The sequence below is a fragment of the Scylla paramamosain genome, chromosome 25 (assembly GCF_035594125.1).
Source record: "Scylla paramamosain isolate STU-SP2022 chromosome 25, ASM3559412v1, whole genome shotgun sequence".
Lineage (NCBI taxonomy): Eukaryota > Metazoa > Arthropoda > Malacostraca > Decapoda > Portunidae > Scylla > Scylla paramamosain.
Window position 1 is genome coordinate 3,496,036 of NC_087175.1, and position 13,965 is coordinate 3,510,000.

Consider the following 13,965-nt stretch of genomic DNA (forward strand, 5'->3'; position numbering starts at 1 on the left):
ACCTAACCCAACCCCACAGTATGATGCCACGGTCCATGCTGGAGGAGAATGAGATCACCAGCATCATCTGTGGGGGCTCAGCACTGGCCAGAAACCCCATACTGCTGCAGGAGTTGGAGCACGCCTACCAGCTGCCCACCACCCTCGACTCCAGGGGTGACGCAGCGTACGGCTCAGCACTGGCGGCGATCAATGCTGGGGCAGACTAGGCTGTGGTGGACTGTGGTGGACTGTGGTGGCGCCTGTGATGATGAGAATGAGTATACTTGTGTGTGTGTGTGTGTGTGTGTGTGTGTGTGAAGTGCCTTGGTTCTGTGTGCTTTGAGGTGGTTGTGGAGTGTTTTCTTATTCTTTAGTGATGGTTTTAGAGAGAGAGAGAGAGAGAGAGAGAGAGAGAGAGAGATAATGAGTTAGTATGGTGAAAAAAAAGACTTACTCATACCTACATTTCCAAACTGATGCTAAATAAATGAGACAGAGAAAATAAGGTAATGAGTTAGTACAGAGAAAAAAAAAAGCTAGACTACTTCATACCTACAGTAATTGTGGAAAGTTGCAAATGACGGCAGCCAGTCCACTTCATAAGGGTCTGCAATAAATGTGCACCCATCACCATATCGTACCTTGCGGGTGATTATTGTATGTTTCCAAACAGATGCTGAATTAATGCATTAGTTTGAATAAGGAAAAAACAAAACAAGACAAACTCACATATTCATTTCATTTTAAACATTTAGACACTTAGAGGAAAAACACAAGATTATGCATTCATTTCCTCATCATAAATCACAGTCACATTTAAAAAATAATCTAAGATAAGAGTTTATTCCTTTAAAATTAGGATAATCAAATAATGGCATTTAGTTACAAATTATAGACTGATAAAAACAAGAAGGAAAACAAGAAAACAATATTACACAAGAACCACCACCTAAGTTTCCTATACAATATTTCATGCATCCAAAGCTGTATGTACTTTGAAGAGAGAGAGAGAGAGAGAGAGAGAGAGAGAGAGAGAGAGAGAGAGAGAGAGAGAGAGAGAGAGAGAGAGAGAGAGAGAGAAGCACTCACCATAATGCATGCAATATATATACTGCCATAGATAAACCTTGCAGCAGTGAACGCTGTGTATTTAGTGCCATGGAGTCCTCATTTCTAAGAGCACAGCAATAAGGCAGATTGTTTGCAAGACACTGTTGTATAATTTATGTGCCAGTTTGCCTTTTGGAATGTAAAAAGCACCAATTGCATTTAAAAGGTTGGTGGTCCAGGCAGCGTGCTAAGAGAGGCTTGTTATTCATTTATTGTGCTTTCAGTGAGCTGGTGGTATATGTAAGAAAAATAGGAACTTGAGAGAAGCTGCAAGAAGCCATCAGGCCTACACGTAGCTGTCCCTGTATGTGTGTATGTGCGTTTGTGTGTTGTTCATGTATACAGGTGCTAGAGAATTGTATACATATTGTCATTATTTCCACATGTATGGTAATGATTAGGTATGTATTGTATTGCAAGGTTCTTTACTGACAAGCTATCAAGATTTTTCCAGATTTTTCTTTTCTTTTTTTACTTTGTTTATTTTTTAAAGCAGCAAATTTGAGTCAGCTTTTTTTTTTATATTTATTTATTTATTTATTTTTTATTTTGTGTCTTTCACCAATAACTTGAAACACGAAAGCTTTTTTATTTTAGGCATTATTGTTATGTGATGCAAGACTTTTTTTTTTTTGAGGAAACAGCAAACTTGACCTTTTTTTTTTTCGATCTTTTTTTCCTTTCCATATTTTGCATCTTTGGCCAGTCTTTTGAAACATGAAAACAGGTGAATTTTGGGGATTATTATATTAAGTAAGTGCAGCTATTTTGTAGTATAGGGAACAGATTTGTTTAGGTTATGTAATAGTTTTTTTTTTATATACTTTTTGCTCTTGTTTTTATTCTTCTGGTTCTTGTTTTTATTCTTCTGGTTCTTGTTGTTATTCTTCTGGTTCTTGTTCTGGATCTTGTTATTCTCCTCTTGTTCTTGATATTTTGTTCTTGTTCTTTTTGTTCTTCCTTTTCCAGCGTGCTTCTTAATAATGAGAAAAGTATGTGTGTGTGTGTGTGTGTGTGTGTGTGTGTGTGTGTGTGTGTGTGTGTGTGAGAGAGAGAGAGAGAGAGAGAGAGAGAAAATGTGAGTTTTCCAAAATGAATGATGAAAAAGAGAAAGAGAGAATTACCCCCAAAAATACAATAAACAAGACACAGAAACTCATAGATAACTTATAGAATAGAAGAAAACACACACACTTATGCAATAACAATGCATAATAGCAACAATAGTAATAATAATAACAATAATAATAGTAGTAATAATAATAGCACCTTTTTCATAGACAGCAATATTACCACCACCACCACTACTACCACCACCATCACCACCCCCATAATCTCCCTTCAGTTGTCATAGCGCCTTACACACTCAAAGTAGTAAAAGTAGTAGTAAGTAGTAGTAATAGTAGTCAAGTTACCACACAAATGCATAGTATATAAATAAAACGGAAAGTACAAGTTTATTCTGCTTTATCGATATGTTTGAAGAATTTCCGATGATACAACAATACACCGTGCTCCTTCTACGTATATTTTTTGACGGCTTAAGGCAGTGATGTGGTGTATATGTGTATGTGTGTTTGTATAACTCAGCTTGCTCAATTATATGCAATACAGTGCTGATGTACAAGCTTGCTGATTATTTTTTATCTATTTATTTTTTTTATTTTGGTTTGTCCCAACTTAATGCAAACTTTTTTTTGTTTTTTTTTGTTAGAATTGTGACTTTCCGCCACTCTTGCCACTCACCGTAAGAGTTTTAATGGGACTTGTAATTTTATGCCAGTTATTCAATTCACACCAAGAGTTTTTTACGAGCATTGCAATTTTCTCCCACTCTTACGACTCTCAGTGTAAGAGTTTTTGTGGGAATTATAGTTTTCTGCCGCTCAGCACCTCTCACTTCAAGAGTCTTTGTGGCGTTGCAATTTTGTGCCGCTGTCCCGACTCTCAGTGCAAGAGTGTTTGTAGGGACTTGCATCTTGTTGGTGTGCACAGACCTGCCGGCGTGAGTCAGATGTGCTGCGCTGGCGTGGGTCAGGTGTGCTGTGCTGTGCTGTGCCTGTTGCTGTCTTTGTTTGGCAGGTGTGGGTTCAGAGTCTCTCATCCTGAACTCTTTGGGTTTGGGGTAGAGGTGGGCTGATGTGTGTGACATTTGTGGCTTGTGTATGATTGTGTTTTTACGAAGGATTAAGGAAGTGTTGCCAGATTGAAGGTAAAAGTGTGTGTGTGTGTGTGTGTGTGTGTTACTATAGAGGATTACTTTCTGAAAAAAAAAAAAAATTAATCATACATAAATAACAAATATTGTACATAATTATTTGTTGAAAATATATCACTGAATGTTATGATAACGTGTATTTTGAAGTACTAATTATATTTTACCTTGTATAAGAACACAAGGAAAACTACTCAAAGCCAGCAAGCCTACACATGGCAGCCCCTGTAATATGACTCATAATGTTACAGTACTGCTTTTGTGTTGCACTGGTGTTGAAGTACAGATAAATTTCAAATAACATTGGTATTTTGGAATATTTCAGGTTTTAGAATTCTTGAGAAATTATTAGTATTCTTTATAAAGGATTAGAACTGTTGATAAAATATTCTTCATAAAGGATTAGAATTCTGGAAAAGACTAGAACTCTTGATAAATTATTAAAACTTATGATACTCGATTCTTGATAAATGATTATAATTCCACATAAAGGATTAGAAGAGGATAAAAGATTAGAGGTCAGTTTAAGGGGATCTGAACCTACCCGTGGGATTTGCAGGAGAGCTTACATGTGTTGCTGTGGACACAATGCCTTCATGGTGATTCTCTGCCTGTGTGCATTGCGAGAAAGCGAGCAAGCCACGCATTACGTTTGGCCAGTGTGTAGATGCAGCGTTTATAGTGGCTGGATGTGTGTTAGTCCCCTCACTGCTAGGCCATTTGGATAACTTTTCTCACATGCACAAGTTTTGTAGAGCATTTCTCTCAAATCCACAGTTTTTAGGCTTTTTTTTATTTTCTTAGTTTTATGTGCTGGAAAAGACTGAATTAGCCTCCTGTTCTCTCTCTTTTTTTTTTCTTTATCTTCACATCCTTGCAAAAACAAAAAAAACTTCCAATACTCTGACGGTAGCATTAATCGGGTCAACTAACAAATTATTCAGTTTTCGTGAAGTACAGTAAACTCTCCATTCACGTCAGGTGTATGTTCCTAAAGATGCCGCTTGAAGGGAAAATGCGCAAACAAATTGTAATTTTCCCCACAAAAGAACAGTGGTGATAAGAAATTCCACCTTTTCATTTGATTTCTGATAATTAACTGTATCTTGTGAGCATCATGAGCATCACAGTATTGTATTAATGTGAGGAAGTGCGTTTGTAGAAAATTTTTACGTCAAATTACTAAATAAATAATAAGTGGAAAAGCGTATAGAAATCTCGTATAAATGCAGAGTTTACCGTATCTTCGTATATTTTGGATGTCGTGCAGTCAGGGATGTATAATATTCAGAAGCATCTCCAGTGCTCAAGTGTGAATAAGTGGGAGTTTTGACGGACAGATAGACAACTGTATACCGTGATGCTTTCTGTGGAATCTTGCTCTTCCAATGAATGCCAGGGAACGTTTAACAAGATAACTTAAGTGGAATTTTACCAGATAAGCAACAGTGAGGTGGTGACTGGTAGGGAGAGAGGGTGTCCTTATGTGAGGGGGTCTTGTATAGGATCCTTATTTGAATCAGGGTCTTGTTTTCTGGAGGTGGTGAGGGTCTTGACTGCTTGTGTATGCTGTTTTTTTTTTTTTTTTTTTTTTTTTTTTTTTTTTTTTTTAAGATTGGGAAGTTGAGAAGAGAAGTTGTTTTGTTTGTTGGGTAGGGAAGTTATTGTACTTTTGGTTGGGTGAGGAAGTTGTTTTGAGTTGAGTAGAGAAGTTATGTTTGAGCGGAGTAGAGCAGTTTTGTCTTAGTTGACTAGAGAATTTATGATGTTTTAGTTGAGCATAGAGGTTATAGTATTTTGAATTTAGAGAATTTATTTATGTTTTGAGTTTTAGCAGAGAAGTTATCATGTTTTAATTGAATAGAGAAGTTATAACATTTAAATTGAGCAGAGGAATTATAATGTTCAAAGTTTAGCAGAGAAATCGTTACGTTTTTTGAGTCAATGCTTAGTCTACAATATATACAATTCCACCTTAGGATACACCATCATAGTACATTTACACTTTTAATTTCCCATGAACATAGTACAGTATATAATATTCCTTGAGTGCAGCAAACTAGCATGACCTCACACCCACAAACTAGCTTCCATATCTCATAGCATACCATAGAGCCATAGAGACTGACCTATAGAAAGATACTTCATAATAATTTAGCACGTAAGGTAGATTTAGACTTTAAGTAACGACAGGAGGCAGGAAAATGTACAGGGTGATGCAGGAAGGAGAGTCAAGCGTGAGATTCATTTTGAAACACTTTTGCACCACACCTCCACTTCTTCCAAAGGCTCTAGTTGAAGTGGTACAGGTTTTTAAGTGTGTTTTTAATGGTTCTAGTGACAGATTAATGATCTTTGGGCATTATTAACAGGAGAAACACTCTTGAGAACCTGGCTGATCTTCTCTATGGCCTTGGAAAACAGTTGTGGTGAGAGAGCAAAGACTGGAAATTGGGATAGGATAAAAGGAGTACAGGTGTGAAATACGTGCTGGAAGAAGCAGAGAGATGGAAGAAGTAAGAAAAGAATGTTTGGATAGGGAGAGGTAGAGACTGGAAGGTGGAAGGATTGAGTAAATGTGAAATGTTTGGGTAGAAAGAGATGGAAGAAAAGAAAGGAATGTTTGGATAGGGAGAGGTAGAAAATGGAAGGTGGAAGGATTACGTAAATATGAAATTTTTGGATAGAAAGAGATTGAGGCTGGAATCAGGATGGGATAAATGTGTACAAAAGAGGTGCTAGTATTGATAAAACATTTGAACAGGCAAGAAATGTTTGGATAAGGAGAGATGGAGGCTGCTTTGCTGTGGCCACCTCATCAAGGAATGCCAGAGAGAGAGATAAGCATCATTCATTACTGCCCAAAAAAAAACATTGATAAACAGCCTGTATTTTGTAGATAAGGCAACGCTGTGTGACTGCATGGCTGGATAAGGTGGCTGTTTGACTTTCCATGTGTAAATAAGTGATGTTTGGGCAGCCTTTGTGTAAATATAAATGTGTGAGTGTAATAGCCTGTGTTATATATAAGTTATCATAAGGTATCTTGTCCTATACTTACAACAAGGTGAGGTGTTTTGAAGGAAGACAGGGAAGGTTGATTAATTTAATGTTCATAGTGTGAAGAGAAGTTTTCCGTCTGTGGGTAAAGTTGCCAGTATCTTTAATTCCCGACGTTAAGGTGTAATGCCACGTAATTCCTGATGTCACTGTGTAATGGCGCATAATGATGTTTCCCGAGATGTCTGCTTGTCTGATGTGATGTCCCCGTGTGTGTCCTCGGCTAAGGTGTCCTCACCCAGCCTGGTCATGTTGGCTCCAGGTAATGCTAAGGACTCCGAGGAACCGAAGCACGCTGCTGGAATGAATCTCTGGGAAAGGCGGGATTTTATTGTAAACCCAATCTGATTTGTGTGTAGAATGAGTAAGGGTTGAAATGACTGCAGGTGAATGATGAGCTAGGATGAGAAATTTGAATTGATTGATGTGAGAGATGAATAAGGTTTGAAATAACTGCTGATGAATAATGAGCTAGTATGAGAAATTTGAACTGATTTATGTGAGTAATAAAGTTTGAAATAACTACAGATGAATAATGAATTAGTATAAAAAAAAATGTCAACTTAGAAATATGAAAAGTTCTTGTTTGTGCTGATTTTGAGAATAGAAAAAAATTGAAAAATCTCATTAATAATATTGACAAGTAACCAATGTAAGAAATTCAGTATATATGGTTGATTCCGGTTCATGATGTTTTGATCATTGAGAGCTGTGTGAGGAGGGTGACTCATTGGAAGTAATATTGTGGTTCATTGTTAGATTACAAATTCATGGTTTAGAAAAATCTTGGTGCTTGGGGACACTGGCATGCTGAGGAATATATGGTGTGCATAACAAGATAAACAATATTTTTATAATTTTGATATACAATAATTTTCTTTCTGTACATAATTTCACTTAAAGCATATCGGCTTGACAAACGATAACGCATGTACTACACCTACTTGTATATCATGGAAGTCTGTCCAAACAAAATAATGTATAGGAAGTTCACATTGATAAAAACTTGTGGCTTGCAAACAATGTCCTGTAGAAATAAGATTTGATCCCTTGCATGGACGACTCACAGCAAATTGAAACAAATACTTGAAGCATGTGGAATGTGATACGGACATATTCTCCATTACATATATACCTTCATTCCTGCAATACGTATGTGCCAATGGCCAGAGTCACATATCCCGGAGGTCATCACTAGGGTAGGTGTTAGCTGTAAGGGGGCGGGGCAGCGAAGCCTCGATGTGTTTGAGGCAAGACAAGTTTATTATGCTCCAAAAGGCAGGTTTATGACTTCAAAAGATAAATAAACTCTACTTGTTAGCTGTAAGGGGGCAGGGCAGTGAAGCCTTGATGTAGAGAAGTAAATAAACTACTTGTTAGCTGTAAGATCAGTGATGCAGTGAACTCTTGATGGAAAGAAGTGTTTTTGGAGGGAAGACAAGTTTATTATGTAAAAAAAAAAAAATAAATAAATAAATAAAAAATTGATGCTCATTACTGGTAAATCTCTCAAACTCAGATATTGTATGTATAATTGGAAACAGTAAGGGCTTGTTGTATTTGCCTCTTATAATGATTAGAAGTTCATCCCAGGCTGGTGTATAAGGCTGAAAGGGATTGTTATCTGCAACACTCACTACATCAGGGTTGTATCAAGGGTTCACTGTGCCTGGATGGTATTTGAGGGGGAAATAATGCAGGTGTACAGGAAAGGAAGGCATGTTGTGATGAAGTGATGTGTGTGGAAAGGCAAGAAGGAAATATGTTATGGATGTGGAAATAATGAAGACTGTAAAGTAAGGAAGGGAGGAAGGAGGGAAGGAATGTTACAAGAAAGAAGTATTGAAGAAAGTAATGTTGTAAGGATGAGATGAAAAGTAATAAAGGAAGAATAGACAAGAAGAAATGCTGTAAGAGTGAAATGATGAATTTTAATGTAAAAATTATTTTGTGTTGTAAAAATGAGATTACTGAAATTAGTTAAAGAAAATTGGCTCTTGTGTAAGAATTAGATGAGTATGGAAGTGAGAAAGAATGGTGGAAAAGTGAAATGACGAAAATAATGCAAGAAAGTTAGTTTACAGGAATGAAATTGGTCGAAAATTCAGAAAAAATTGTTGTGAGAATGAGATGATGAAAGTAAAGCAAGGAAATCGACTTTGTAAAAAAAATTAAATGAGTGTGAAAGCAAGAAAAATTTATGTGATATGAATTAGGTGATGAAACTAAAGAAAGACATTGAAGTTATAAGAGTGAAATGATGAGTAAAAGTAAAAGTAAAAAAGAAAGATATATATATTATATTAGAAGAATGAAGTTAAGACAAAAAAAAAAAAAACGAATATAACAAGAAAAAAAAGCAAGAAAAAAAAAACATAATGCAACCAACAAAATTCCAACCTTTAGAATTTAGATAGACAAATAATGAAGTGAAATAGGTGAATAGATAGAAAGATATAAGTTATGGATAAACAAAGGACTAAGTAGAGAGAGAGAGAGAGAGAGAGAGAGAGAGAGAGAGAGAGAGAGAGACCTAACCTAACCCCCTCTAGTGGCAGCTCCATAACCTCTATGCAGGGGTTCAATAAAGGCAGAAATGTACCAATGAGGAAGAAGGGGTGATGTTTTTGCCTGCCTGTTGTGTTTCCTATTGCCTTATTGTTTGCTGTGGCTTCAGTAGCACCGGTGGAGATTATGGGAGGGTGTGGCACTGAGAGAGAGAGAGAGAGAGAGAGAGAGAGAGAGAGAGAGAGAGAGAGAGAGAGTTACCTGTTAGTGATAGCAAAAGCACAAATTTAAGATAGAAAAAATAATATATAGGTTGTCAGAGAAAACATTATTATTATTATTATTATTATTATTATTATTATTATTATTATTATTATTGTTATTTAAACATCTGTGCAGGACATTATTATTATTATTATTATTATTATTATTATTATTATTATTATTATTATTATTATTATTATTATTATTTAAACATCTGTGCAGGACATTATTATTATTATTAGTTATTATTATAATAATAATAATAATAATTATTATTATTATTATTTAAACGTGCAGGACATTATTATTATTATTATTATTATTATTATTATTATTATTATTATTATTATTATTATTATTATTATTATTATTATTACTGTCAGTATTTTTATCATTACTATTATTATTATTTCATATCAGGCCTATAAAAACAGTAGGCTAATTTCCGTAGGTTTAGACGGTCCCTTACATTGTACTTTATCATGTAGCGATATATAACAAAGTATAACAATGAATACAAGTAAAAAATAAGTGAATAAGTAAAACAATTCACGAATATCACCACCTGACATCACAGACGCAGGTAAATCAGTCATTCACACGTACAGCCATTCCTCGTTTCCCATCGGGGTCAGGTGACGGACACACCCCTGGAAAATTAGTACCCCCCTTTAAGAACATCCCTGAGTACCCAAAGCCTTGTTGAAATAAAGAAAAAAAAAACTGCATGTACGTGATTACAAACATTTTATTCATCAGTTAACAAAAGAAAGAAAGAAATAAAGAAAGGAAAGAATGAACACTGATAGGCTGCCTTTCATCGCCTCCTGTTATTTAAATTTGTGGTCGTTAGCAATCCGTGGAAAAGTGACTGGAAACTGAAACTGTGGGTAACGAGGGATGACTGTATACCACTAACTGAATAAATAACCGCATGACTAACCGTATCTTATGACGTGCATTCTATTGTGGCTTTATAAAGGGCTGTGGACAAAGACTTTATTTTGATAGTTGTACGCAGGTTGTATCCCATCTAAAGAAGGAAAAAAAAAAAGACAATTGTTTACCATATGAGTCTTATTAATACTATAAGCTATGTGCAGTCGTGGCCGGAAGTTTATTTACATGCCGTTTTCTATTCCACTAATTTAAACGATTAGATCAGAGGATGGAAGACTGAAGGAAGATTGAAGAAAGTGAAGGAAGAGTAAAGGAAGGCTGAAAGAAGGCAGAAGGAAGATTGAAAGAAGACAGAAGGAAGAAAGGAAGAGAAAATAAAGGAAGATTGAAGAAAAACTGAAGGAAAATTGAAAGAAGGAAGAATGAAGGAAAACATCGTGTACAAGACTTCTGGCCACGATTGTACATTCACTAATCAATCATATTAATACTTTTCCAATACACAGCTGATGTTTATTATTATTCACTGTTACTATTATTCACTATACATGTCACTCGAATATCGAATGTTTTTCTTTTATTTATTTATTTTTTTATGTATATCATTTATTCGTATACTAATACAGTTGGATGTAATTAAGTATCTAGACTACAAGTCATACTAATACTACCGTAACCCTTTAACGTAATTACTTGACAATTCACAAAAAGACAGTGTTTGAAGTCTTTTAGAACACCTACAAGAAAGAAAAATGGAATGAAAAGCGTAGATTATCAATTTTTAACTAGTGTGATAAGTAAAAGTGGGTATAGAACTGTAAAAAAAATACTTAAGAGTGGTTTGTGATCAAGGAAACACATCAAATAACAGTGAAAAGGTTAATACACAACTGATATCATAATTCACTATGCAATCATTAATACTTCCACCCCAAAACACAGCTGGATATATCATTCACAATACAGGCATACTAATATATCTTTAATACTCAGCTGATGTTGTTATTTACTATACAAATCATACTAATATTTTGCTTAATACAGAACGGGATAGAATACACACTCTACAAGTCTTAGTAATACATCTTATACAACACTGGATACAAAATACAAAATGATTCTTGGTTTACACGATGTATATATACTCAAAGGCATTGTTTTAACAGATATTGTATAAAAAAATAATAGTAGTAATAGTAATAATAATAATAATAATATTAATAATAATGAAAAAAAAGGGTAGATCGTGGATTTGACCTGATGAATTACACTATTTTCCCCTTGAATTCGTTTATATATATGATGAGTGAATGATACTAATCCCTAGGTACAGTTTATCCTTGTTTCTGACTTGAAATATGAAAGCTAAAACTACAGAAATTCAAGGGACGAGAAGATTTAAAAGGCAAAGAAAAATTAAGAAAATTATTGTTAGGTTGTGCTGAAGTGAAAACATCTTGCAAATTCAATTAAATTTACCCCTTTGACTGTTGTTTGGCACGTCTTTCCTTAATCACCAATCACTCTGAGACATCTTTACTTGATCAACAGCGTAGGAATTGCAAAATCCATTCTTTTTAATCCCCCCCTCCCTTCTTTCTTGTTTTCCATTGCAGTGAAAGGGTTAATATATTCATGTTAAACTGAATTCATATATAAAAAAAAATGTAAACCAAAAGAAATGATGTAAACCAAGAATCACCAGTGTATTTCCTCTATGTCTGTAACTTTTCACAACCTCCGTGTCTTCGAGAACTCAATCCGGTCACAAACTGTATACTCTATGAAAAAAAAAACACAAATATACGTTAAGCCTTATGTGTTATTTACGTGTAGGAGGGTCCGATATACACTCACATAGGACTACAATGTGCTGAGATGCTTAAAAAGGCCCATGTGCAATCAGTATTATTGTGTCAGTATTCTAAAGCAGGCTGGAATGTGAAGGGTAGTCAGTTTAGTAATTTAGTTGTTTTGGCGATGTTCTTTATATTTCCGTTTTCTTTCTTTATTTATTTTTATTTCTTTATTTATTTTTTCTTCCCAGTGTTAGTTAAGACAGACAAGCTAAACACACCACACCTCACGACCAGAATGGAAGAATTTTGTCCCTGTAGGTGGAAATACAGAAGTAGGCAGGGCGTTCCAGAGTTTACCGGTGAAAGGGATGTTTAGCCACAGTTAATGGGAATACTGACGAAGTTATTATTATTTTTTTTCTTTGGTCTTTCGGAACAGTCTTATCATTTCAAATAAAGTCAGTGAGTTAGTTATGATACTCACTATTCTTCCTCTCTTCCCTGTCGTAGTGCAGTTAGTTAACCCATAATTAACGAAAATACTAGCAAATTTGGTGGCTTTTGGTCTTTCGTAAACCTCTTATCATTTCAAACAGACAGTCAGTTAACATTTCAACATCCTCTCTCCCGTGTGGTGGTGATAATCTAGCCACACTTAGGGAACAAATGAATACTGGCATGATAATAATACTGGCCGCGTGTGGGGAGTTGTAGGGGAGACTAAAAGAATACTGCTTGGTTATGTGAGGGCAGTGACCAGTGCTGGGAGTGTGGGGCAGCGTGACCACACCCAGCCAGCCAGCCATAGTAGAGGCTCATGCATGTACTGATTTGTAAAGGCAGCAATAAAGTGATGAATCAGGAGCGTGTTGTTTGACTTTCATCTTCCCATTTTGTCTACAATTCACGTGAGAAAAAATAAAATGATATATGAATGAATGGGTAGAACAAACAAATGGAATAAAATACAATAAATAATGATAAAATAAGTCAATAAAATGCATACAATAAAATAATTAAATAATAAAAATAAATAGATAAACAAATATATGACAATAATAAATAAATAAAGTCTGTTTCGTTGGACAAAACTATGTTTTTACTTTTGTTTATAACATTCTATACAAAAACCAGTGAAGATCTTTTATGTATATTTCTATTAATTTGTACTTAGACTTAAAATTTGTATAGTAAGTAGTTACGTATTTAAAGAGAGAGAGAGAGAGAGAGAGAGAGAGAGAGAGAGAGAGAGAGAGAGAGAGAGAGTAGGCTATCTCCCCTTTCTCCCCACTCCTCCCCTTCTCTTTTCTTTGTTTACGGACAAAAAATATAGTCCATTTATATTAATGAATAGTAGAAGAAAGAAACTGCCCTTTATGGACTGTAATTAATGTTTTCATCCTTTTTCCATATTTTTCTATAGGGCTTATGTAAATTATCGTACTTTTAAACGGTACCTTCTTGTCTGTCTATTATATTTTCTCATTTTAAAAAAGTTTCATGTTTGTCCAGTGAAATCTATAGATAAAGAGGTAAAAGTACAGGTATTATAGTTTATTAGAAGACTATGGAGACATTTTCAATATTGTTTTTATTCTACCCAATATTCACCATGCATTTCTTAATAAGCATTACCAATGGAAACATAAGGTTACAAACTCGATAATTTCTAAATTCCAGCTATTTTTAAAAGCAAAAAATCACAGAAAAGCGATAAAAAAGGAGAAAAATAAGAAAATTACCATCGGCTGATAACTTAAAGGAACGACAGGTGACGTACGAATCACAGAGAAGTAACAGAGAAGTAAGGTAGAAGGTAGAGGAAGGATGACGAGATTACATAATCCGAGTATTTATCTTCTTGCGGCTTCCATCCATCCATCATCTATCGGAAAATGAAGATAAGGACCTGGTGAAGTGACAAGGTGAGTGAGAAGATGGAGGAACAACGGATGGCGGGAATAAATGGCGATTAGTGAGGCGGGGTGGCGAGCAGCAAACCCTGACGGAGATAATGGCGGGCAGACAATGTAAGTTACCTAATATATTTTTAACAATTTCCCACTAAATATAACGCTTCCTTCCTTACATCATCTGTAGGGAAGGGAAGATAAGGGTCTAGTGAAG

At 35.2% G+C, this 13,965-nt stretch overlaps 1 protein-coding gene across 2 annotated transcripts in view; it reads left to right on the plus strand.

The window, feature by feature from the left end:
* The window catches only part of LOC135113100 (sedoheptulokinase-like), a 30,117-nt gene extending 17,415 nt beyond the window's left edge, over nt 1-12,702 (plus strand). For both annotated transcript variants that reach the window (XM_064028138.1, XM_064028139.1), the window contains one exon: nt 20-12,702. In XM_064028138.1, the coding sequence (XP_063884208.1) occupies nt 20-209 (190 nt within the window). In that variant the 3' untranslated portion in view covers nt 210-12,702. The remainder of the gene's footprint in view (nt 1-19) is intronic.
* Nucleotides 12,703-13,965: the final 1,263 nt, after the last annotated feature.